General features: G+C 50.6%; 1 protein-coding gene and 1 long non-coding RNA gene across 3 annotated transcripts; one reads left to right on the top strand and one right to left on the bottom strand.

Moving 5' to 3' along the window:
* Positions 1-10: 10 nt before the first annotated feature.
* On the bottom strand, positions 11-8,179 carry ARRB2 (arrestin beta 2). Its single transcript, XM_075561094.1, has 15 exons — positions 8,082-8,179; positions 5,118-5,148; positions 4,506-4,566; positions 4,369-4,413; positions 3,963-4,159; positions 3,679-3,738; positions 3,281-3,348; positions 3,052-3,187; positions 2,713-2,797; positions 2,434-2,506; positions 2,011-2,148; positions 1,215-1,298; positions 1,042-1,124; positions 877-931; positions 11-589 (listed from the first exon to the last, which is right to left on the bottom strand). Exons 1-15 carry the CDS (start codon positions 8,102-8,104, stop codon positions 496-498), a joined length of 1,233 nt encoding a protein of 410 aa, XP_075417209.1. The 5' UTR covers positions 8,105-8,179; the 3' UTR covers positions 11-495.
* Positions 8,180-8,860: 681 nt separating this feature from the next.
* Positions 8,861-17,470, top strand: LOC142459487 (uncharacterized). 2 transcript variants are annotated; one of them, XR_012786469.1, is made up of 5 exons: positions 8,861-9,128; positions 11,598-11,734; positions 12,482-13,009; positions 14,001-14,223; positions 16,882-17,470. It is a non-coding gene; the product is annotated as an uncharacterized LOC142459487 (long non-coding RNA). The 2 variants fall into 2 exon arrangements; XR_012786468.1 differs by having other exon boundaries at positions 8,861-8,998; positions 16,882-17,469.
* The last annotated feature ends 9,313 nt before the right edge of the window (positions 17,471-26,783 follow it).

Genomic DNA, 26,783 nt, shown 5'->3' with positions numbered 1-26,783 from the left:
CACGCACACGCACGCCTATTCAAAGGTTTATTTTCTTCTTTATGCTCAGAAACAAAGAACTGTCCTGCCGCCCAAAGGGCCTCATCTGGAATGAACTGGGAGGCAAGTGTGACCCACGGGGCGGGGCGGGGCGGGGCAAGTTCTTTCTAGCCCCTCTTCTAAAGATCACTTGGTTTTTTGGCACCCCGCCTCCCACAAACAACAACAACAACAACCATTTTGAGATACAAACACAGCTAGCTGCCCACTGGGAGGTTGGGGAGGTGCAGCTGAAGAGATTAATGCCCACATTCAACAGGAGATGGGTCCAGTGCGTATCTTGGGGAGGGTTGGCAGTGGATGGTTGGGGGGGGGAAGGGTTGGTTGAGGAAGCCGCTAGATGGAGGGGGAAGGGAAGACGGGCTGAGACCACCCCTTCTTCCATACCAAGAATAGGGATCTTGGTCCTACCCTACCTCTCCCAGCACCATGCACCCACTTCTTCCAGCCCCCCTCCTAGCAGAATTGATCATCATAGTCTTCGTCCTTCATCCCCTTCAGCCGAAGCCGGGCAAAGTCCTCAAACACAATGTCGTCGTCGGTGGCATAGCTTGGTGGGGGGAAAGACAGGGGTGAGGCAAGGGCTTTGGACCCTGCTCTCAATGCCCTGCCTCCCTCCTGGGGACCAGTGTTAGCACAGCAGTGGGACTGGAGGCATGTGCAAAGCAGGGCAGAGGAGGGGTGGTATTGGGCAGCCTGCCAGGGCCAAGGCACCTAGATTTGAGGCTTTAGCTCTGCCTTCTCCCTAGAGGCGTGAGGGTCAGTCCGAAAGCTGTGGGAATCTAGATGGTGAAAGGGAGGAAGGTGGGGGGGGGGAGGGAGGGATGAGTTTCTTACTTGGTGTCAAATTCAATGAGGTTGGTATCCACAGGGACATCTGTTTCAGTAACGGCTGGGTGGAGGAGGAGAGGTGGGTGGGTGGGCTGGGTGCTAGAAGTGCCAGCAGTTGCCTACTGGCCCTCTCACACCCTCCCTCTGCGGGGTGTGGGGTAGTACACTTACCTGTCTGAGGTCTGGGGAGGGTGATGATGTGGTCATGGGGCTTGGGGTGCATCAGAACGAAAGGCAGCTCCACCGACACGTCCCTGAGAAGGCGGAGAGCTGGCATGAACAGGATGCTGCCCTCGCCCCAGCGAGAACCAGTGCTGCCCCACCTGGGCCCCAAGCACACTCACCCGCCTCGAGATACCACCAGCTTCACCTTGACCCTGTAGGACACCAGGATCCCCAGCACCTCCTTGTTGGCCCCCTCCTTTACTCTGCAAGCAGGGTGGAGAGTTGGCCTGGGAGCCCCTGGATGTACCTGCACGCTGTCTCGACTGGGCACTTCCCCAGGGGTGCCATACAGCTCTGAACTTGGCCCCCAGCCCCAGGGCTCCAGCTACACTGCCTGATTCTCCAGGGACATGGGCCACCGCATTCCCCAGAGTCCTCTCGGCTTCCCATGTCTGCGTCACAGCTGAAGTCTCCTGGCCTCGGCTCGCCTCCGTCTTGTTTGCCACTCGCCCACTCTCTGCCCTCACCACCGCTCCTCGGGGCCCCCGGGCCTGCAGTGTGCTCCTGCATCGGGTACTGCAGATGGAGGTCCGGCCCTAGCTGTGGGCAGAGCTGCCCACCCCCCGGCCCCACCTCCTCCACTCTGCCCGGGCCACACTGCCGACTTGTGTTGGGTCCTCCTCCAAATCCGCCCCTCGAGCACACCTTGCGCAGCCGCCGTGTTGCACCACCACCTTGCCCCTCACCCACTTGTCCTTAACCCTGGCCACGGATCCAGCTGTATACTTCCTCAGGATCAGACCTGCGTCCTCCCCACCAATGAAAGGTCCAATTTGACTCTTCAGGTCACTGACTCGCCCCAGGCCCCTAAGGAACTGCCCGACGCCTGTGCTGGATGGACGACTGTCCCTCTGGCTGAAGGGGGGGGCCCTCCCGGGGGGGGGGGGGGGGGGGCCTCCCGCCGCACCCCCTCACATGGTGCTGGAAGCCAGGTTGGTGTCCTCGTGCTTGAGCTTCCCGTCCAGGGCGAGGCCGCGCTTCTCACGGTTGTCGCTGAGCAGCGGGGTGATGGTGTACACCTTGCAGAACGTGGAACTGGGCGACACCTGGTCACTGCGGATGGGAGCGGGATAAGAGGGCTCTTGGAAGGCCCGCCTGGGTGAGGGGCAGGCGGCCACCACCACGCAACCCCTCCCGCGCATCGCTAGCCCTTCCTTTGGGCACACACCTGCAGGGCGTGGCTTTGGGCTCACCTGGCTCAAGAAGACGAACATCTGCGCTAGCCAATTAGGGGAGAAACGCCCCTTTCCTAGAGGACTTCCTCCCCCCCAGCCCCACCCCTCCCACTGCACCTACTCTTCTCTGCCCAGCTGGATGGAGGCCCGGGCTGGTACTCACTCTTGTTCGACTTGAGCCACGGGGCACTTGTACTGGGCGGTGCTGAAGAGGCAGATGTCGGCATACTGTCTCACTGCGGGGCGGGATCGCAGCAGCGCTGGATGGAGCGCCCCCACCCCAGCCCAGCCCCAAAATTCACATCCACACGCGGCCCGCCATGGCAGTGAATGCCGGGGTCCCGGACTGCGTTCTAGAACAGTCTCCCCCCTCCCCCACTGGGTCAAGTCCTTGAGCGGCCGCTCCTGCAGTAACTCCTCCCCCCAGCCCCCCACTTCCTACCAGAGACTTTGATCTTCTTGACGGTCTTGGTGGAGTTGTTGGTGACGTGCACGTTGACACTGAGGGGCTCCCCGTGGTAGTAGAGCTTTGGGGGGGGGGGGCGGAGAGGTCGGTTAATGCGGTTGGCATTTATGGGTCCCGTTACTTGTGCGCCCCCACCCAGGGCGGGCACACTGCGCGACCTCCTCTCTCCAAATCCAGGGCCACCAAGAGACCACACCCAGCCAGGGCACGCGTCCTTCAGTGGACCATCCCAACCCGTGGGCCCACGCTTCCCCCTCGGGTCTGGCCCGCGCCATGGCTCCCAATGCCCCACATGCATGTGCGCGCTCGCCCCACCTCCTTGTCCAGGGACGCCTCGAGGTGCAGGGAGCGGTCCGACATGAGGAAGTGGCGTGTGGTTTCGGCTGAAGGCTGCGGGCCGGGCTTCTCAGGGGCGAACTGCACCTTTCTTATCACCAGCCGCACAGAGTTCCTGGGGGGGTAGGGGCGCAGTGAGGGCCCAAACATGCAGACTCCCCTGCCACCTCCCAGAAGCCCAGGGCCCACAGCAGAGCGGCGCCCTCACCTTTTGTGGCTTTTCTCCTCCAACGATTTGGCACAGAAAGCACGGATCTCAAAGTCGACCCCACAGGCCTTGGGATGGGGAGAAGGGACCCTGTCTGTCACAGCCTCTCTCCCGATCCCACCCCTGCTCCCGCGCCCTTGGGCAGGGACCCTGGCAGCCTCATGGTCGGAGGAGCGGGGGAATGGAATCTTTGCTCTCCCCTGGCTCCCTGAGCCTTGGCACCTGGTAGAGGCTGGGTCCTGGCAGGAGGCAGCGAACGATGTGAGACACTCCACAAAGCCAGCTCCCACAGGGACTTTCCACTGCCCCCCAGTCCCACTCGTGTCCCCTCCCTCTTGGGTGGACTCCGAGGCTGTCCCTGGGCTGAGCCCACTAGCTCAGGGCAACTGCCCACTTACCTTTCCTGTGTCCTCTGGGCCTGGCTGCAGCGTGACCGAGCAGGGCAGATTCTGGGGGATCTATGGCAGTGGGGAGGGACAACTTCAGTCCCTCTGGAAGCCCCCCTGGACCTTCCTCTCAATCTCAGACAGGGGGTGGGAAAGGTAGACGAAGGGACCCTGGGAGGAGGCAGCCAGACTTTCATGCCCAAGGCCACACAGCCTCACGGTTCCCCCAGATCTGCCCATGACAGCTGCCTCGACCCCAGGCCTCTTGCCCTGTGGAGGGGTGGGGGCATCCTCACTGTGAAAAAAAAGGGGTGGGCATGCTGGCCCAACTTCCTCAGCAGCCGGTCCTGCAGGCGGGTGGGGGGCCGGGGTGGGTTGGGCACTGGGGGAAAGGCCTGGTAGGTGGCGATGAACAGGTCTTTGCGGAAGGACAGGCCCAACACGTCCAGGTCTTCCCGGCCATAGCGGAAGGCGCAGGTGAGGGTCACAAACACTGGTAAGGAAGGGCAAGGTGGGCAGGTCAGGTTGCCCCAGCCCCGATTCCGTTTTCCACGCCCCCAGTACCCTGTAGTAACTGCTCTACCCTTGGGGGGACAACCTGCCTCAATGCCATCCCTCCCTTCCGCCACAGCCCGCCACCTGCCTGGGCACCTCCTTGATGCCAGCCCGTTTCACTTGGGCCCCCGCTGCTGGGGCTAGTACCTTTTCGGTCCTTCAAGTAGTCAGGATCCACAAGCACCACACCATCTAGAGAAGGGGGACACGTGAGCTCACTCCCTGCCAAGCCTCTCCCCCACGGAACGGCTTCTCTTCAGAGGACACTTCCTGGGGAGACTTACCTACGGGGTCCACTTTATCCAGGTGATCGACAAAGTCCCGCTTGCCCAAGTACACGGTGAGCTGAGTGAAGGCGTGGAGCATCCCAGGGAAGGTTGGGTAGGAGGGGGACAAAACAGTAGCTCCCTCAAAACTGGGTCTCCTGCCCGAGTCTTCCCAGGCTGGGGTGGGAAGCAGTTCTCCTGTTTCCCTCCTGGCGGGGTGTCCCAGGCTGCCCAACCCTTAAGCTTCTTGGCTGCTCCCCAATCTCTCTTTACATCTGCCCATTAGTCAGGTGTGTGTGGGTCCTGAGGGAGGCCTGAGCTCTAAGCAGCCAATCAGAGAGCACTTGTTGGCCTCAGGGGCTTTGGGATAAACAGACCACAGCCTAGGGGTGGTTCACTTCTCCCAGTTCCAGGCACCTGAGTTGGCGCCTTTCTTGATCTTGCTTAGGGACCCAGGCCTGATTCCACCCACCCCACCCACCCCCTCCCTCAGCCCTGCAACCTAGGCAGGGCAGGGAAGGAAGTCAGCTCTTAGCTGTCACAGGAAGTGGGGAGCTAGGGGTTGGGGACCGTCTAGGGACAGGCCGGGCTTGGTTAGGGCCCAAGGAGATCAGAAGGTGGGAGACTCACCTTGCAGTTAGGGCTCGACTTCTTGAAGACCCTAACAAAACAGAAAGGGAAACCCCACTGCCTCCCTCAGACTCCCTCACACCAGGACTTTAGCCCTCCCCAGCCCCTGGGCCAAGCGGAGCTCACCCAGGGCACCTGGCCCAGGTCTTCTGCCCAGCCCCACCCCTCCCGCAATTCCCAGCAGGAAAGGCAACCACACTCCCTAATACTGCCAACACAGTAGCCACCACTTGAAGCAGGTTGCCATGGTAAACCCCCTTCTCTCATTCTGAGTCCATCCTCCTTTGCTCCCTTCCCCCCAAGGTACTGGCCACTGGTTGCCACAGGAACCACCCAGGTTTCCCCAGAAGACTTCAACGGGCAGGTTGCAACAGCATCTGCATCAGGCTTAACCTCTTTCCATTGCCCCTCATCGCTGCTTGCTGGCTCCTGGGGACAGTCCCAGCACCGGTGACAGCTCCAACTTGGAAGAGCAATGGCCTTGGCACCTGCCCTTAAAATGGCTTCTACAACAGGAATTCCCCAAGCCTGACACGACTCCATTAAACTCTAACTGCTCTGATCTCGGCAGCTTACAAGCCAATTCATCTTTCATGAACTAGCTCAAATGTCACCTCTTTTGGGGAAGCAACCCTGGATCACTGTGGTTTCTTCTGGTTCCTGCCACGCCTTGTGGATTTACGCTTTACTTGGGGTGTGATGGCAAGTTATCTCATCTCCCTCTCCTTGCACAGACTGAGTGCTAGGGACCAGCCGTCCGGTGAAGAGCATGAGGCCGGCTAACATTTACCCGGTGACGACTCCCTGCCCGGCATCGCCCCCCCCCCCCCACTTCAGGAGTTTCTCGTGTTGATCTCACTTAATACTCTTTATCAACCCCGGGATTGAGGTCCTCATCATTTCTACTTTACAGGGAAGGAAACCAAGGCGGGGAAAGGTCAAGTGTTTTGTGTAAGGTCACAGAGTACAAAGGGTTTGGGAACTTGGGCTGCAAACACCAGGAGCCCTGGTGGTGTCGTGGTTACGCGCTGGGCTGCGATCTGCATGATCGGCAGTTCGAAACCACCAGCAGCCCCTTGGGAGAAAGGCTGGGCTTTCTATTCCTGTAACAGTTACAGTCTCAGAAGCCCACAGGGGAGGGGGTGTTGCTATGAATCAGTATTGACTTGATGGCAGTGAGAGATACGAACTGAGGAAACCTGGCTCCAAGTCCATGATTATGATCATCACTAAGCTGTTGTGCTACCTTGCCTCAGTAGCCAGCCTTAAACATTGGAAAGGAATGGAATTTGCTTCCCAGGGCTTGCCTGGGAGGGCAGGGATGTCTGGCTCTGGCCTAAGTCTGTGGGTCTGTTCTTCTTCGCCTTACAACTTTACTCCTCCCAATCCACTGGCCACCTGGTCCGTCCTCCCTCCAACCCTGATGCCCAGTTTCTGCTTTCTGCCATAACCACACCTCACCTGTCACCTCCTTCCCCCAAAGCCGAGCAGCCCAAGGGTATGGAGGCCCCAGGGACCTCCAACCACCTGGGAGAATAAATCACCAACGTGGCGCCCCAATGTGGGCTCATTGCTATGGCAATGTCCCTTCCCTTGACCTTGGTGGCTTCTGATTTCCCTTTAGGTCCCAGTGTTTCCTCCCATTGGGAGTGCCCACAAAGGGGTGGCTAGCTGGCCAACAGGAGCGCAATGCTTGGAGCAATTGCCTGTGAGCAGCTGCAGGGCACCTGCCCTTTGGATCCTAAACCTGCCAGGTTAGGGGGCAGCAGTGCTGTACACTGAAGCGGGTCAAGGAGGCGGGGTTCGGGGTGACCCAGTGGATGGGGGAGACAAGAGAAGCAGATGCCCCTCACACTTCCTGCTATTCTCTTCACTTCCTGTGGCCTAGAATTTACTGGTGGTGGTGGGGATTGTGCCAAGTCAGCAGTCCCCCTTTGGTCCATCCGTCCTCTTCCCTGAACCGCATAACGGAAACCGGGGGGCCTCCTTCAAGTCAGCGTCTTCTCACTCAAGTCCTCCCTCACTAACTGTTTCTCTTCAATACTGGGCGACTCCATGCTCAGAGACCCGTGTTCTCAGACTCCACGGGAGGAAGGGGGGGGGGAGTGGTGAGGTTCATAGGACATTCTGCAGAACCAGTGACAGCGCACGTAGGACCAGGCCTTCCTGCCTCTCAGTTGAGACATAGAGCTCCAACCTGGCCTCTTTTGCTCCTGTTCCCTGGGGACTCAGGCATTAGTCCCCTGCTCCCTTTGGGGGTGTTGGGTCACAGGAGGAAGTGGATTTTGCTAGAGACCAGAAAAAGAGAACTTGGGGTGTCAGTGGAGGGAAGGAGCCTCGATTGCACAGAAAACATCCGGGGAGTGGACGCCTCCAGGGCGCTCACTGCTCACCCCCCCACCTAGGGGCTGAGGAGTAAGGCCAAGAACTAAGAAGGGTCACCCCACACTCCGCGAAGATGAAGGTGCTGCTCCAGCAACGCAGGGAAGGCAGAAGTTTGGAAAAGAAGTCACCTACACCTCAGAGCAGGCGAGCCAGTACACTTGCCTGTGGGGTACTGCATGCCAGCCTTTCTCTGAGCTCAGCACGCGACTGGGGGGGGGGGCTCCCCTCCCAACGTCCAGTCTTCCCAAATACGACTCAAGGCTGGCCACCTGCTCCTGTTCTCCGCCCCTGCATCACAGCCTGCACGGGGAACCCCAGCGTTCGCTCCCCCATTCCCCTGCGGGAAGCCGGACCACCAGGTCCCCAGTCCTTCCAGCCTGCTTCCCTCCCGACAGGGGCCCAGGCATGCGCCCCCATCCTCCTCTAGGACCCAGGCATGCGGCCCCGGAGATGGCTGCCCCGAAGGGACCCAGGCGTCCAACCCCACGGATTCTCTCTCCGGTGCCCTTGTCTGAGGATCGCCTCGGCACCCACTCGAGCCGCCACCCAAGCTTCACCGCGTGGTCCCTCCTCCCTTACCTGGTCCCGGGTTTCTCCCCCATGGTGCGCGCGCCCGCCGCCCGCCGGGTTCGAAGCTAGCTCGCAACCTCCTTGCCCGCTGCTAGGTCCCCGCTCCTCCCCACGCCGCGCGCACGCGCGCCCCCGGGCTTTTCTCCTCCCTCCCCCCGCCCCCCGGGGAACCGGGGCCAGATGCGTCAGCCCTGACGGCGCGCGCCGCGGCGCCGCCCGCCCCCTCGGCGCACACGCGCGCGGTGATTGGCTCTGCCGCCCCCTCGGCGCACACGCGCGCGGTGATTGGCTCTGCCGCACCGCCTCCCGCCGTCCCGCCCTCCCCTGCGAACTCTCCGGCGCGCGCGCGATTTCAACGCCCGCCTCGCTCTTCCCGCCCATCTCCCCGCCCCTGCACATTCCCGGAGCCGCTGATTCGGTTCCCCTAAACGAAGGTTCCCGCCTTCCAGGAAGGAGAGCCCTCTGATTGGCTTCCGGAATCCAGGCACCCCCTCCCCGCTAGGGGGTCCCCTCCCCTTTGTTTGCTTTCTTTGCGGTGCGGTAGTGGAGGCGTGCAGGGGGGCGGGGGCGGGGGCGGTCGGAGAAGCCGGGAAGGAGGAGCAGGGGTGGGCATGGAGGGCAGGGTGGCCCACGTGGGGGAGCGGCTACCATCGCGCCGCACTCGCCCTGTGGCCCCGCCTTCCGGCTTCTTCATTGTGGTGGCTCAGCGCCCTCTGCTGTCTGCCTTCTCCCTGTGCGGGTTTCCTTTCCTTCATTGCTCCCTTGACCGCTCCCTTCCTTCCACCTACCGATCCCAGCTTCCACGCGCCGGCCGGCGATCCTCGCATCCTACTTCCTGTCAAATCCTGCCAGCCGGCAAGGAGAAGCTGGACTTGAGTTAGCCTCGCCCTTTGCGTCTGGTTAGGTGTTGGGCAGCTCACTTCAAGGTCAGCGCTTCCAAACCTCCATCCTCTTCCCAGGCAGGAATTCCACTTCCATTAGGAGTTAGTTCCCTTCACAGAGGAGCAGTTCTATCCTGTCCTGTGAGTCATCATGAGTCGCATCCATTTGATGGCAGTGAGTTCTTTATTTTTTTCTTCCATTTACTTTCCTTTTTTAAAAAAAATCATTTTACTGGGGGCTCATACAACTCATCACAATCCATACATACATCAATTGTGTCAAGCATATTTATATGTTCGTTGGCCTTATCATTCTCAAAACATTTGGTTTCTACTTGAGCCCTTGACATCAGCTCCTCATTTCCCCCTCCCTCCCTGCTCCTCGCTCCCTCATGAACCCTTGATAATTTATAAATGATTATTTTGTCATATCTTATACTGTCTGACGTCTCCATTCACCCACTTTTCTGTTGTTCATTCCCCAGGAGGAGGTTATATGTAAATCCTTGTAATCGGTTCCCTCTTTCCAATCCACCCTCCCAGTATCGCCACTCTCACCACTGGTCCCGAAGGCATCATCTGCCCTGGATTCCCTGTGTGTCCAGTTCCTATCTGTATCAGTGTACATCCTCTGGTCTAGCCAGATTTGTAAGGTAGAATTGGGATCATAATAGTGAGGTGGGAGGAAGCATTTAGGAACTAGAGGAAAGTTGTATGTTTCATCATTGCTACATCGCTCCCTGACTGGCTTGTCTCCTTCCCAGGGAGCCTTCCTAAGGGCATGTCCAGTGACCTACAGACGGGCTGTGGGTCTCCACTCCATACTCCCCCTCATTCACAATGATAGGATTTTTTTTGTTCTTTGATGCCTGATACCTGATCCCTTCGACACCTCATGATCACACGGGCTGGTGGGCTTCTGAGCTAGATGGCTGCTTGTTTACCTTCAAGGCTTTAAGACCCTAGACACTATATCTTTTGATGGCTGGGCTCCATCAGCTTTCTTCACCACATTTGCTTATGTACCCACTTTGTCTTCAGTGATTGTGTCGGGAAGGTGAGCATCATGGAATGCCAGTTTAATAGAACAAAGTATTCTTGCATTGAGGGAGTTCTTGAGTAGAGGCCCAATTTCCATCTGTTACCTTAATACTAAACCTATAAATATATGCACATAGATCTATTTCCCCATCCTCATATATAAGTATATTTACATATGTACATACCTGTATTTAGACCTCTAGAAATGCCCTTTGCCTCCTAGTCTTCCCTCTATTTTCTTTTACTTTCCTCTTGTCCCACTATCATGCTCAGCCTTCATTTGGGTTTCAGTAATTCCTCTTAGTTACATTACCCTTGATCACACCCTACTAGACCTCCTATACCCTCCTCACCACTGATTTGGATTACTTGTTGTTCCCTTGCCCCTGGGTTTGTTGGCACCACTTCCTTTCCCCCCATCTCCTCCTCTCCAATGCCCCCCTGGAACCATCGGTTCCATGTTTTCTCTTCCAGATTGTTAATCAGTCTATCTTATTTAGACAGACCTGTGGAGATAATAACATGCACAAAACCAAGACAGAGCAAAATAAAGCAACAAAAGAAAACAAAACAACAACAGGAAAAATCCAATGACAAAAACAACAACAACAAAAAAGAAAAGTAGTTAGTCCAAGAACTGTTTGTTGGCCGTTAGGGGTGTTTTTTGGTCCGTGTTTTTTGGGGGTGCCAAGCCCTGGCCCCAAAGTCTGTTTTTGGTATTCCCTGGGGACTTCGTTGCTCTGTTCCCCTTGCTGTTCTCTTGCATGCCCTTAGTGTTTTGCCTCAGTGTGGTGGGATTAGATTGGGCGCAATTCCCACACTGTGTCTCCAGTGTTGTCCCCTGAAGGGTCAGTGAGGGATGTCTTATCTCATAGTGGGGACTAGCAATATGGTCTTCTCTGTGGATTAGCTGCTCTGAGCGGGAATATCATCCTCAAGGCTTGGTGGTCCAGGATGTGCTCCACCCTCTCTTCCTCCCCCTTCATTTGCTCCTGTGTTCTCTAATCGAATATTTCCCTCTAACCGAGCTGCAGCTTCAGTGCTGTGTTCTGAAATAAATTCTTCTGCCCACCTATCTCCCTAGTGTAGTAAAAAAGACAACAGAGGGGGACGGACAACAGAAAAGGGGGTGAAGGGAGACACCGGATAGGGCAAGATATGACAAAATAATAATTTATAAATTATCAAGGGCTCATGAGGGAGGGGGGAGCTGGGAGGGAGGGGAAAAAAGAGGACCTGATGCAAAGGGCTTACGTGGAGAGCAAATGCATTGAAAATGATTAGGGCAAAGAATGTACGGATGTGCTTTATACAATTAATGTGTGTATATGTATGGGTTGTGATAAGAGTTGTATGAGCCCCTAATAAAATGTTAAAAAAAAAAGACAACAGATACTGTGATCCCTGGAGTGCTATAAATAGCATTATATCTTAGAAGGCAACAGTACGTGGCCCGAGTGGAGGGGTACGGAGTGCAGGCTGTCCAAAAACCAAACCCAAATCCACTGCCATTGAGTCGTGCTCGGAGCGACCTTCTAGAACAGGGTAGAACGGCCCTTGACGACACTTTCTGAAATTGTAATTGTCTCTTTTTTTTCACCAGATAAATTTATTGTATCAAAGCATCTTAGACAAGTCTAAGGAATCATCTCGTCTGTAGCTGCACCTGTTTAATGGCATTTCCTTCTGGGCTTGAGAAAGGGAACCAGCAACACCTGTCCTCATCTGAACCCCCTCAAGGTACTTTTCACCTGAGAAGTTACAGATTTCAATGAGAGACCTGTTCTCCTGAATAGCGACATTGATGGGGAAGTGAGCGTACCCAGATCTCATCTTATATCGGAAGCCCAGTGTGTGAGTCTGGGTACTTTAGAGAAACAAATCCACAGACACGCCTGTATAAGAGAGTTTTATATAAAGGGTAAGTGCACATCAAGAAAACATTCCAACCCAGTGCTGCCCAAGCCCACAAGTCCAACATTAACCCATATGTCTGACACCAATCCACAAAGTCCTCCTCCATCTCACAAAACACATGCAATGATGCCAACTGCAGGAGGAAAGCCGAGTCAGTGAACGTGTAAGCATCTCAGTGCTGGCAGGGGTCTCCACGAAGGTGTTCCAGCACCCAGGGCTGCATCAGGGTAGGTCCATGTGGCTTCTCTTTGGGGATGTCTTGCAGGAAGTGAGCCTTGCAAGCTGAAGCAGGAACTGGCTAAGGCAGCTGCACCCTGGTCTGACCATCAGAAAGCAAGAGATCCGAGAACTAGAAAGGCAAGGTTCCCAAAGCCATTTATCGTTCCACCCTTCAATTAGCCCCACCTGTGTTTATCAGGCAGGTTGGCACCATAAACTACCTCACCCAGTGTAGCACCCTTGATCATATTCTGCTCAGGACTACAGAGAGTGCTGACTGTAGCACGTTCCTTTGGGTCCCCCCCCCCGCCCCCGTTTGTCAATGATCAAGCCTCTGCTTTTTCTTTCCAGGGAAAGAGTTCTACACTGATGCGATTGAAGTGCCTCTGCAGGATTCTTCACAATCACTGTCTAGTTGCGGAGAATGGCCTTCCTTACTGTTAGTAGATGTGTCACAGTAGATGCGGCAAAGGAACGATAATGCTTTATGAGAGTAGAAAGCCTCATCTTTCTCCCACTGCTGACCTTGCACTTAGTAAGCACTGCACCACAGGCTACGCAGAGGAGGGGAATATTTGAGAACAATCCTAAAGGATAGGATAGGCAGACGTTGGAAAAAGGATAATGCAAAAAAGAAATCAAGGAAAACAAGGACAAAAACCATACCCTATACCTTTTTTGTTTTGTTTTGCCTCCTACCCCCTCTGATATATCCTATTTTGAATTGTTAGTGGAGTTAGATTGCGGGGCTGGCCCACAACGGAGAGGGTCCTGTGGAGCGATTGGTGCTGTTGGAAGAAAATTAAGAGACAAAGAGTTTGGTGCTGGTGTCGTCCAGGAGTCAGGGATGAGAGAGAGAACGAATGTCTTCTCAAACAGGTATATCTCGTCTTGGGCTTAGGAAGTCCTGTCAATCACAGTCAATCACCTATGTAACAAGGTGGACAGTATCTTAACCTTAGTTACCCCCCTGGGCTCATTGGGGGAGAAGCCTAATCCTAGCACTGGGGACAGGTAGAAGGGAGGTGCGTGGGGAGAGCGATAGAAACTTGTCTGCTCCTATAGGTAAGGGCTGCCGGCCACATAATGATCACCTACGTGCTTGTAGGAGGAATCCTTAAGGTAGCATTACTGTGGGAGGACATTGTGGGAATGGTTTTTAATTAGGAGAATGTGACCGGGACTCATATCCAACTCACAAATGTGAAGGCCTCCCCCCACCAGAATCCAAGCCTTCCAGGCTTCTTAATGGCGAGGGTAGAGAATTTGTCCTCATCCACTCTCTTCCCAGTCCTTACTTTCCCACACTGATGGTTGCCAGGGGACGACTGGAACAGGATGTGAAGACTTCTCTAGCAGATAAAGCAATGGAGTGTCCTCAGGGCCCCTGGAACCAGTAGAAATGAAACAAGGGTGATAAGATCCATTCTTCTAGGAAGATAATTCTAGATAATATGAGGATGGAGGAAGTCGGGCAAGACAGGAAGCAGAAAGAGGAGTTATTTGTAGATAAACTCACTGCCATCGGGTCAGTGCTGACTCATAGCGACCCCCTGTGGCTTTCTGAGATTGTAACTGTTTACAGGAGGAGAAAGCCCAGTCTTTCTCTCTCGGAAGCTGCTGGTGGTTTAGAACTTTGGACCACGAGGATTGCAGCCCAACATGTAACCATTACACCCTCACGGCTCCCAAACTAGCTACAGGCAGATGATAAACAGTTAAGCAAAAGAGAATGGGAAGGAGGGGTGCCCAACCGGAGTGATTTCTGGAATCAAATGCCTTGAACCTGTGGAAAAATGGTGGACTTAAAGACATTTCTGGAGTCAGGGACCAAAAGTATTTCTCCTTCTTCCATCTCTTTTCCCTACAGTTGTCCTAGGTGCTGTGGGGTCGATTCCTACTCACAGTGTTCCCAGATGACACAGTCGACTGCCCGCAGGTTCGTTGGCTGTCATCTTTCTAGAAGCAGGTTGTTAGGTGGTTCCCTCGCAGAGCTCCGGGGGCTTTGGAGACACCGGCCCTTCCGCTGGCAGCTGGGTGCGGATCCATCTGTGTCACCAGGGCTCCTCCCTTCCCAGTCCCGTCAGGGAGAAGTAAGTGCACACCACCCCCTCCTCTTTTCCGTGTAGCAAAAGTAGCGTGCCTAACAGCACAGCGTCTGAGATCATCTTCCACATTCAAAACAGGCTGTGCCCACCAAGTGGCTCCTCCGGTTCCATCACTCTTTAGTCCTGAGCTAGCTCTTTACTCCTTCCCACTGCAGATCATGCGGTCCCTCACACCCATGAACCACTTACACTCAACTTTGTCCCCTGCCAAAGGGTCTTGACTGGAAGGTAAGGTTATATGTCTGAAGTGTGGGTGGAAGAGCAAAGTAATGTGGCCGACGTGACATGCAAACTACTGTCTTAGATGATGCTGACTTCAAGACTGACGACTCACCTGTCCCCCCCCCCCTGTCTGTCGATCTGTTGGATTGTGGGGCCTGTGTGTTGTCACGATACTGGAAGCGAGGTCACTGGTGTTTTCAATAGCAGCAGGCTCGTCCGAAGTGAAGAGGTTTCATCAGAGCTTCCAGAGGGGGTGCAGACTACGAGGAAGGAGTAGGCTGTCCCACCGCAGAGCAATAAGCCGCGGGCGACCTTACCGACAGTGTCACAACATCGTCAGATACTGGAAACCTTCCGAATCACAGAGGAGCACTGTCAGAAGTGGTGCCAGCAGATGAGCCCTTCAGGTTGGAAGGCACCGGAATGTGACCGAGGGAGAGCTGCCTTCTCAAATAGAGTCAACCAGCGACGTGAATGGTGTCAAGCTTCCAGCAGTCAAGCCTTCCAGACTTTCGCTTGTGCATGGAGCATGCCGCAACGTGAGAAGCGGCAGCCGAAACCATCTATGGATAACTGGAATTTGGAATGTACAAAATATGAATCTAAGGACGTTGGAAATTGTCAAAAATGAAATGAAAAGACATAGAGATCAATATCCTAGGCTTTCGAGAGGTGAAATGGACTGGTTCTGGCCATTTTTGATCAGAAAACCACATAGTTTACGATGTTGGCAATCGCAGGTTCAAGAGGAATGGCATTGCATTCACTGCCACAAAGGACGCTTCAAGATCTCTCGTGAAGCACAGTGCCATCTGTGATAGGATAACATCTACTCACACACAAGGAAATCCAGTCAATGCAACTCTTATTCAAATGTATTCACCAACCACTAAAGCCAGTGATGCAGACCTTGAAGAATTTTATCAAGATCTTGTCTGGAATTGACCAAACCAATCAAAATGTGTTGATAATTATGGGTGATTGGAATGCAAAATATGGAAACAAAGAAGGAAAATATGGTCTTGGTGATGGAAATGGAGCTCGAGATAGCATGTTCCAAGACCAATGACTTCTTGATTGAAATGATGAAGGATTAAAAGCAGGCCTATTAACCTGTGATATGCAGATGAGACACCCTTGCTTATGGAAAGTGATGAGGACTGTCTGATATGGATTACAACTCAATGTCAAGAAAACAAAAAAACCTCATAACGGGACCAAGAGGTAACATCTTGACAAATGGAGAAAAGATTGTGAAGGATTTCGTCTTGGAGCCACAATCAATGCTCATGGAAGCAGCAGTTAAGAGATCAAATGATGCGCTGCATTGGGTAACTCTGCTGCACAAGACCACTTGAAAGTGTTGAAAAGCAAGGATGTGATTTTGAAGACTAGGGTGTGCCTGACCCAACCCATGGAATTTTTAGTCTTCTCACATGCATGTGAACACTGGACATTGACTAAAGATGACTGAAGAAGAATCGATGCATTTTGATTAGGTTGGTGGTGAAGAATATTGAAAGTCCCGTGGACTGACAAAAGTACAAACAAATGTGTCTTGGAAGAAGTACAGCCATGACACTCTTTAGAAGCAAAGATGGTGAGAGAGCTGTGGGGGAAGGCCAGTCCCCCCACAACTAATTGCGGGTTTGACAGGCGCAACTGTGCAGTTAAAATATATGAAGATTATAAAAAAGTAATAGAGATAAGGAGAGATAGAGGAGAGATTGAAATAATGGAATCAGTTTCATGGTAGCATGTTCACCTCAGCCCCGCTTGGTGGTCCACGTGGAGATGGGAGACCAGATGGCAGGAGAGAGGGGGAGGGGAAGGAGGACAAGGGGAAAGGGAACAGGGGAGTGAGGACCAGGGAGAAGAAGGGGGAGCAAGAGGGAGCTTCTTTATTGTTAACCAAGGCTTGCATGTCTTTGTGGAGTGCATAACCCCCTAATTACAGGGAAGGACATATGTCACAGGAAGGGGTTGCACTGTAGGTTATGTAGTAATGATGGTGGGGGGACGATCTAGGGGTATCCATCAACAGGAAGGGGAGGGATTGGGGGTATACATGTGACAAAATGGGTGGGTCCCAGATTCAGAATGGCAGCCTAACTTTGGATGTCACTGAGCCTGTTTGACCTGTTCTCTGGCTCTCCATGGAAACCATTATCAGTAGGGTATGAACTCCCCCTACAGTGGACCAGACTTATGGCTGCCAAGCCTTCATCGAGAAGTAACCCATTGTCCTTAACGGTAGGGAGTGGGCCCCACCTGTGGTGCGACCAGACTGTGACTGACTGCCTTCAGGGAGGATGTCTCTAAGCATCTGACCTCCCACCACATGCTGGCAAATAGCCTCTAATGTTTGGCATGTCTTTGGGGGAGACAAAGCTGAGGAAAAGTCTCTTTTATATCCCACAGAGACCTGTCCCTGGAGAAGGACATCATGCTTGGTAAAGTCGAGGGGCAGCAAAGAAGAGGAAAGGCCCTCAACAGGATGGATTGATACAGTGGTTGCAACAAGGGGCTTAACCCAGGAACAATTGTGAGGATGGCCAGGACCGGCAGTATTTTGTTCTTCGGTACATAGGGTCTCCATCAGTTGCGTCTGATTGGATGGCAACTAAACAGAACAGCTCACCCTGTGGCTTGTGTGTTGCTATGATGCTGGCAGCTCTGTCACCAGTATTTTCTTTTTTTTTAATTAATAAATCTTTTTATTGGGGCTCATACAACTCTTATCACAATCCATACATACATCAATTGAGCAAAGCACCCTTATACATTCATTGCCCTCGTCATTCTCAAAATTCACCTTCCACTTGGGTTCCTGGAATCAGCTCGGTTTCCCTTTTTTCCCCCTTCCCCTCCCTTCCTACTCCCCCCTTCCCCCTGGTCCCTTAATAGTTTATAAATAATTATTTTATCTTATCTTACACTGCCTGGCGTCTCCCCTCACCCGCCTCCCCATTGCCCATCTCCCAGAGAGGAGGTTACACATAGATCTCCAAGATTGGTTCTCCCTTTCTACACCCCCTTCCCTCCCGGTGTTGCCACTCCTACCGCTGGTGTTGAGGGGTTCGTCTGTCCTAGATTCCCTGTGTTTCCAGATCCCTACTGCACCGCTGTACATCCTCTGGTATAACCAGGTCCACAAGGTAGAATTGGGGTCATGATAATTGGGAGGGCAGGAAGTGTTCAGGAACCAGAGGAAGGTTTTGAGTTTCATTGTTGCTACACTGAACCCTGAGTGACCCATCTCCTCCCCACTACCCCTCTGCAAGGGATGTCCAGCTGTCTACAGATGGGCATTGGGTCCCCGTCATGCACTCCCCCTCATTCACGTGTCACCAGTATTTTCAATACCAGCAGAGCCACCCCCAGTGACTCGATTTCATCGGACTGTCTATTCTAAGGCCTGGCTACCTGTTGGCAGTGAGACAATGACCACCGTGTGGATCACGGCAGCCTGGTACCCATGATAGCGCTGGAAGATGAGTGCTTAGGGCTGGAAGCCCTCAAAATATAGTGGCTGCATGAATCCACCCACCAATGCCTGTCTGTCTGTCTGTCATACTGTGGTGGCTTGTGCGTTGCTGTGATGCTTGAAGCTGTATCACGGATGTTTTCAACTGCCAGCAGGGTCACCCCCAAGTGCGCAGACTAAGAGCAGGCTAAGAAGATGGGATAGGCTGTCTACCTTGGAGGCAGTCTGTCTACCCAAGGCTTTATGGCTGGCACCCCAACAACAACAGGAATTCTTGGGTGGACAGTCAGGTTCTGAACTGAACCGAAAGATGGGCTTTGACTCCACCCAGAAGCACTCCAGAAGGAAGAGCTGGTGAGCTGCTTGCCAAACACCGTGGCTACAGAAATGGACTTGAACACACCGGTGGTGGCGAAGGTGGCACAGGACTGGGCAGGGCTTCCTTCAGTTATCTCTGGTGTCTCCATGAGCTCGAGCTGACAGGATGGCAGTGAACCTTAGATGTCAACTTAGTTGCTCTTGGTAGGTTCTGTCCAGTCAGTTCTGACTCAAAGCACAACAGAAGGAAACACTGCCAGGCCCTGCGCTGTCCTCACAATTGTGCTTATGTTTCAGCCCATTGTTGCAGCCACCGTGTCCGTCCATCTGGTTGAAGGCTTTTCTTCTGCTTTTGCTGCCCCTCCATTTTACCTTCTCTCTTGGCAACATGTCCAAAGTCCCGGAGACCAAGTCTTGTCATCCTGGCCTCTAGGACAACATTAGGAAGATATTAAAGGCCAGGAAGGCCAGACGTAATGAAGAGATAACAGTTTATTCTGGGCGAGAGCATCTCTCCCAATTATCTACAAATTTAATACCAGATCAATCAAGATAACAAGAAGTTTTTTCCCTTTTTTAAAAACAATTTTTTTATTGGGGGCTCTTACAGATACTATAACAATCCATAAATTAATGATATCAAGTAAACTTGTGCAAATGTTGCCACTGTCATTTTCAAACAGTGTCTTTCTACTTGAGCCCTTATTATACAAGAAGATTCTTTGAGGACCTTGTGGACCACTGGATCCTAAATACAATCAGCAGAATCAACTTTCACGTATAACGAAGAAAATGCTGAAAAATTAGAATGAATGTATCCTATCAGATGCCACTCCATTTTACTAACGATCAATTCTTATCATAATTAAAAATAGGCATTTTCTTCCATCCAGCATTCAACCATCTGTTTTATTTTTTTCAAATGTTTTATCGTGATTTAGGTGGGGTTTATAATTCATAGAACTAATTTTGTATTCATCAACTGAAACTACATATCAAACTTCCAATAGCTTGTCCTGCCTTCCCCCCCTTGTAGAATACTTTTTCCCCCTTCACCAAAGTTTATACCTGTCTACCTTCTAGCTTATTGTTTCATCCCGCCAAAACCATCAGTGTTTGTTTCTTTTGGCATTAAAACATTTGTCTTGTTTTTTTCCCCTTGATACTAATGGTCTTATACACGATTTGTCTGTGATTGAGTAATTTCACTCAGCATAATGTTCTCCAAGTCCATCCGTGCCACGAGGCGCTTCCCAGTGCCATCATTGTTCTTTCGCGATAGCTAAGATTCCATGGTGTGGATGTGCCAACGTTTCCTTGTCCATCGTCTGCTGAAGGGCATTCAGATTGTGGCCGTTTTCTGGCTATTGTGAACGGTGCTGCGATGACCACGCGTATACGCATGGCTGTTCTTGCTCGGGCTCTTACTTCTTCAGAGTGTTGGGGTCTGTACCCAGCAAATGGACTGCTGCTCTTATTTCTCTTTCTATTTCCAATGGTTTGAGCAAGCACCCACCACTCTCCCTGGTGGCTGCACATTTATACAGTCCCACCAGCCGGGTAGGAAGGTTCCGATGTCCCTTTGCCCTCTCCTCTTCTGTTTGCTTTGGCGAACTTTGCTATCAATGCCGGCATAAGGTGCTGTCACTGCTGTCGATCCGCATCGCTTGGTGGTCGAGAGCAGTCCTTCATGTGGTTGCTGAGGCTTGGATGGCTTCTCTGGTGAAGTGTCTGTGAATGTCCTCTTTTTACACGATTGCTGACATCCCCGATGTACCTAAGCGTTTTATTTTTCGAAGGTCCCAGTTATCTACTTTGTCTTCTGCTCTGTGTGTGTTTTATTATGTTTAGTAGAATGGTTAGGCCCTGTATCAGGTCCCCTAGAAGAGCACTGGTGGCGTAGTGGTTACACATTGGGCTGTGACTTGAAAGATTAGTAGTTCGAAACCACCAGCGGTTCTGAGGGAGAGAGGCAGAGCTTTCTACTCCTGTAAACAGTTGCCATTTTGGAAATCCACAGGGCCAATCAGACCCTGTCCTGCAAGGTTGCTTTGAGTCAGCTTGGCTTGATGGCAGTGAGGACGGTTTATCCCTATTTTGTCGTTGATGATCCTTATAGTTTTAGGTCTTTTATCCATCTTGCATTTGTTTTTGTATATTGGGTGACTTATGAATCCTGTTTCATTCTTCAGCCATGGAAATCCAGTGTTCCCAGCACCATTTGTTGAAGAGACTCTCTTCCCCCACTGTATTTTGGCCCTTAGTCTAAAGGTGGATGTATTTATTTCTGGGTTCACTATTCTGTTCCAATTATTTACATACCTATCATTGTACCAGTATTAGGCTGTTTTGACAACTGTGGGTATATAATAGATTTTGAGGTCAGAAAGTGATAGGCCTGATACTTTGTTCTTTTTTTTAAGTAGCGCGTTGCTTATCCTGAGTCTCCTTCCTTTCCATAAAATGTTGATAATTTCCATTTCTTTAAAGAATGGTTGCAATTGTGATCCTGATAGACCTGATCGGAATTGTGTTAGGTTTATAGATCGATTTGGGCAGTATTGACATTTTCACGATGTTAATTAAGTTTTCCTATCTACGAGTATGGAATGTTTGTTTCCTTTAGTTTCTCTTTTTTACATCTTTTTATTGGGGCTCATACAATTCTTACCACAATCCATACATACATCAATTGTGTCAAGCACATTTGTACATTTGTTGCCATCATCATTCTCAAAACATTTGCTTTCGAGTTGAGCCCTTGGTATCAGCTCCTCATTTCCCCCCTCCCTCCCCATTCCCCCTCTCTCACGAACCCTTGATAATTTATAAATTATCATTTTGTCATATCTTACACTGTCCAACGTCTCCCTTCACCCACTTTTCTGTTGTCCATCCCCCAGGGAGGAGGTTATGTATAGATCCTTGTAATCAGTTTCCCCTTTCTACCCCACCTTCCCTCCACCCTCCAGCTATCTCCACTCTCACCACTGCTCCTGAAGGGATCATCCGTGTGATATTGGAAGAAGTGCCAATAAAAGTGGCTTATTTTCTTTTTGAATTTAAATTTTATTTTACAAAATGAGAAATAAAGGAAACTGATAGGCAGTTATACAAACTTAAAGTTTGCTTTTTTTCAAAAAAGTGACATGAAACGTAAAAAAGTGGTGTGTTTTTCTTTTCAAGTCTTTCTAAAAGAAAGAAAACAAAACACAGGGAGCCCTCAGTGAGGGTGGGAACATAATAGCCCTCACACAGAGAAAAGCGAGCGTCCCCAGGCCACGCAGCCACGTGTGGAAAGGCCCCGAAGCTGAATGCGCTTGCTGAAGAACAGTCGTGTCCAAGTGAAGAACTACAAGCCAATTTAAGGTTTAAAACGGAGATTAAACATTTTACACTGAAAACAAATTATTCCAGTGAATGAGTATTTCGCAAAACGGAAACACAGAGGAAAGAAGCTCTTGACGAAGAACTCCACCGGGCTACAGAATTATACAGGTTACTAAAGACAAAAACTACACGTCACAGTTGAAATATCTTTGACTCGTTAACATTTAGAAAGTTGCACGTGTCAGAGTCATCTGTTGACTACTGAAATCACGTTTCCAAATAGATGGACATCTGTAGTCTGTGTTAAACTGACTGACTTAAACTTGATGATGATGGATTCGGTTGAACGACAAAAGCCAAGCGTTTGCTGAAGGAGCAGAATGGCCACAAGTAAAATGATAAAGGATTCGAATGCTCAAGGAAAGGAAAAGGATTTTGACATTGAAAAGTAATAGCATTGTCTTTATTTAACATCAGCTTATTCTAATAAGCTTGGTTAGTTAGAACAAAAGTTTGGAAAATTACAAGTAGAGATGAGGGCATTTTAAGAGAGTATTTTCTCAAAATCACCTTAGCTGCTCAAGTAACACGCTTAACACAATGTTTAACACTGGTGCAAGTGGAATAGTCTTCTCTTAACACCAACTATTTTGAAACCCAAGCTCATCTGTGAGTAGAGTAGGGTGGGCAAAATCCCAGTTTTCTTGTAGAAATTGCTTGTGTCTAGGATAAAGGTATAGTGGAAATTTCAATATATATTTCTTTTCTGTGGTATAAAAGTAAGAACCTGTCTTAGGCTGGGTTTTCTAGAGAAGCAAGAGCAGTGAAATATATATAGACTAGAGAACCAAATCCAGACACACACACACACACACACACATATATGTATATCTAAGAGAGAACTTTATATCAAAAAGTAATTATGCATCAAGAAAACATCCCACCCCAGTCCAGATGAAGTTCATAAATCTGATATTAGCTATAAGCCTGATATTAGCCCATGAATTCCTCTTCAGACTCATGCAGCACAGGCAATGATGCCAAATGCAGGAAGATCACAGGCCTTTGGATAGAAAGTCTTGTGGATCCAGTGGTGGTGGAAGAATCTCCAAGGCTCTGACTACCATCAGCGTGGCTCCAAGTGGTTTGTCATCAGGAATGTGAAGCAGAGAGAGTGTGTCCTGCCTCCAGGGAAAAAACTAGAGGAAATTCCCAGCATCCTCCTGGTGGGTGTTACCTTGTGACCTGATTGACAAGACTAGACTCCAACCTTTCATTCTATTTATTAAGTTGACATAAATTACGTAACTACCACTATACACACACACACGCACGCACACACACACACACACATATGGAATTCTGGTGGCATTGTGGTTACTCATTGGGCTTCTAACTACAAGGTTAGCAGTTTGAAACCACCAGCCACTCAGGAGGAAGAGGAGGCTTTCTACTCCCATAAAGAGTTACAGTCTCAGAAACCCACAGAGGCAGTTCTACCCTGTTCTATAGGGTCACTAGGAGTTGGAATCAATTTAATAGAAGTGAATATATGTGTGTGTGTATACATATGTATGTATGTATATATCTATAAATTATATATATAAATTTATTTTGAGAAAATGGCTCACACAGTAATACAAGCAGGCAAGTCCTAGCCTGGGCAAGTTCCAAGTCTGTGGGTCAGATGTTTGGCTGGAGGCTTTCTATGACTTGAATAGCTTTGGGGATTAATAGACTCAAGATTGGTAGGAAGATGACTGGCTGGCACGGCTGCAGAGGCAAATGAATCCAAGAGCAGCAGGTCAATGGCAACCTGCTGTTGACTCCCAGGATTAGCGGGCAATATAGCAGGCTCTTGGTGCAAGTTCATAGACCTGGAGGTTGATGAATCAAACACAAGATCCAGACCTAGTGTGGTAGTTACACAATCTGTTGTCAGTTTGAGACAACAGAGTGAAGGAGGGGAGTTTAGCCTGTCAATCAGGTCACAGCTTGATGACCTCCTTTGGAGGCACTAAAGAGATAAATAGCTCACTGGAGGCGGGACACACTCTCACTTCCTGCGAGACATTGCTGATGACGAGCCTGTTGGCGCTTCACTGATGCAGCCAGAGCTCAGAGAACTGGAGGAGCCATGTGGAGACCCATGTCATTGCTGAATGCCTCTACCACTACTGGATCCACAAGACTTTCCACCCACTGGCCTGTGATATTCCTGTATTCGGGGTCATTGCATATGTTTCGTGAGTCTGAAGAGGAATTTATAGATTGGTATCAGACACATGGACTAATATTGGACTTATGGACTTGATCTGGACTAGGCTGGGATATTTGCTCAATATTCATTTGCTCTGGAAAGCTCTTTCCTATATACATATCAGTGTCCACAAACTTGTTCATATAGTCTACTCAGACTAACATACCTAGCAAAAAGCAAGCAAGCTCTTCCTCAGTGTCCACTTCTTTTGGAAGCAGGCCATTCCCCTGGAGAAACTTCCTTTCAATTGATTGCACCAGGGTTGTGATCTGAGGGAGGGTACAGCATCCCTAATCTTTTTACACCTGAGAGGTTGCTCATAGCATCTGATTATGGAAGCGATTACATTGTATTAGATCACATCATGGAGAATTACTAGGTCTAAATTGCCAAAGTACCGAGAATCTTAATACAAGCAAGTCAATACATATGCTAACTATCACAGTGCATAATTTTAATTATAAGAACTATTTATTGGGGGAAGGGGTGGCAGGCGCCACGTCGGGCCACGAAGGTGGCAAGAAGAAGCCCCTGACACAACCCAAGAAGCAGACCAAGGAAATGGACGAGGAAGAGAAGGCTTTCATGCAGAAAGAGAAAGAAAAACCAAAGAACCTCGAGGAGCTAAAAGCGAAGGCTGCGGGGAAGGGCCCCCCCCTGGCCACAGGTGGAATGAAGACATCTGGCACAAAGTCAGCTGTTCTTGGTGACTGAGGCAATGACGACCTGTGTAAACATCTGGATTTTACATAGAACATCTGCTATAATATCTGTTGCCACTTATAGTTAGAATGGAGTGCTGTCTTGGAGCCTGCTGTGCATTTAAGAATAAACTTTTGTAAAAAAAGAAGAGCAAGCATACAATGTTCAGTTCTTCTCGCTCAGTTTACACTGAGTCGAAATCCACATTGAAGGTTGCAATCCTTGGTTTTCAGCAGGAAGTGCTTTAAGTCCTCACTTTCAACAAGCAAGTTTGTGTCATCTGCAGGTTGTGAATAAGACTTCCTCCCACCCCAGTGTCCGATTCTTCTTCTTATAATACAGCTTCTCTGGTTATTTGCTCAGCATACAGACTGATTATGGCAAAGAGGCTGGAAGCCTGACACACACCTTCCTGAGTTTGAATCATGCAGTATTTCCTTGCTCTGTTTGCCCAACTTCCTTTTGATTTTAGGCTTTGGTTTAAAGTTAGTAAGAGAAAGGGAGAGTGTTATGTGTTGTATGTGTTGAGGTCAGACACTTACGTAGGAGTCAGATCCCATGAATTCGAATAGACCGAAGTGATGAGACTGAGAGAAGCCGGAAACTGGTGAAGAAGCTAGGTGAGAGGGAAAAGTTCTTTGGATTAAAGTTGTCCTGGAGACGGAGACATGGAGAAAAAGCCAAAAGGTTGTATTTTGGAGCTGACGCACCAAACGATGACCCCTTGGATTTCAATCTAAGCACACAAGGAGGCAGGTGTTCCTGGTATTATTTATACTCGTGAAAAATTGGAGTTTCTGGGAATATGCAACAATTGAGGAACTGTTAAATAAATTATGGTTCACTGATTTCAGGTTGAAAGAGGCAGTTAAAAAAAAAGCCCAATATGCTTACAATATTGAATACAAAAGGCCAAGAGGAGATCTGGTTCTTTTAAGATAAAATATGCATTCATGTGTTTTATGCATCAAATATTAGGAAGCATATATACCACCAGAGTCCTGGTGGTGCAGTGGAAGGCAGAAGTTCAAACCCACCAGCTACTCGGAAGAAATATGAGGCCTTCTACTACGCTGAAGAATTACAGTCTCAGAAACCACCAGGGGCAGGTCTACCTTGCCTTATAGCAGTTCTCAACCTGTGGGTCGAGACCCCTTTTGGGGGTTGAGCGACCCTTTCACAGGGCTTGCCCATGGTCTTGTGTTTTCCGATGGTCTTAGGAACCAAGACACTGCTTCGCTGTCTCCAGGTGGGTCCATCCACATGCAGATATGCCCACATACTAATAACTGGGGTGAAGACTGTTACCATGCTACAGCATGCTTCAAGACAAAATTTGATTTGTCATTAGAAATAAATATTTCACAAGATATAATTGCATATTGTTTGGCGATGAATCACTGTTTTAATTATGTTCAATTTATAACAATGAAAATACATCTTGAATATCAGATATTTACATTATAATTCATAACAGTAGCAAAATGACAGTTATGAAGTAGGGTCGGCATTAAGAAGGTTAAGAACCACTGCCCTAGAGGATCTCTACGGTGATGAGTAGAGAGAGAGAGAGAGAGAGAGAGAGAGAGAGAGGGAGGGAGGGAGGGAGGGAGGGAGGGAGAGAGAGAGAGAGAGAGAGAGAGAGGGAGGGAGGGAGGGAGGGGGGGAGGGAGGGAGAGGGAGGGAGGGAGGGAGGGAGGGAGGGAGGGAGGGGGAGGGAGGGAGGGAGGGAGGGAGAGAGAGAGGGAGGGAGGGAGGGAGGGAGGGAGGGAGAGAGAGAGGGAGGGAGGGAGGGAGGGAGGGAGAGAGGGAGGGAGGGAGGGAGGGAGAGAGGGAGAGAGAGAGAGAGAGAGAGAGAGAGAGAGAGAGAGAGAGAGAGAGAGAGAATATCTCTGGGGGAAAAAACATGGAGAGACCCTTTCTCCTTTTAGTTTCTGCATTTGTTTTGGCAAGGCATGTACATTGTATCACTTCTGTCTTTGTAAACGCAGTTGAAAATGTCCGATTTCAAACCGGGGGCGAGGTGTGCGGCAGCGTCTTTTGTCCAAACCACGTGTCCCTTCCACACCTTTCCATCGCCCCGCCCCGCCCCACCTCCCATCTCTTTACGCCTCCGGAGCTGACTTCCGCCTCAGCCGCTGCGCGCGCGCATGCGCTCTCCCAGGTAGCTCTCCGGGCCCGCAGTGCGCAGGAGCACAGCGCCCCCTGCCTACGTTCCCTTCGCAA

The sequence above is a fragment of the Tenrec ecaudatus genome, chromosome 10, assembly GCF_050624435.1.
Source record: "Tenrec ecaudatus isolate mTenEca1 chromosome 10, mTenEca1.hap1, whole genome shotgun sequence".
NCBI lineage: Eukaryota > Metazoa > Chordata > Mammalia > Afrosoricida > Tenrecidae > Tenrec > Tenrec ecaudatus.
This window is presented reverse-complemented; position numbering and strand designations above follow the sequence as displayed.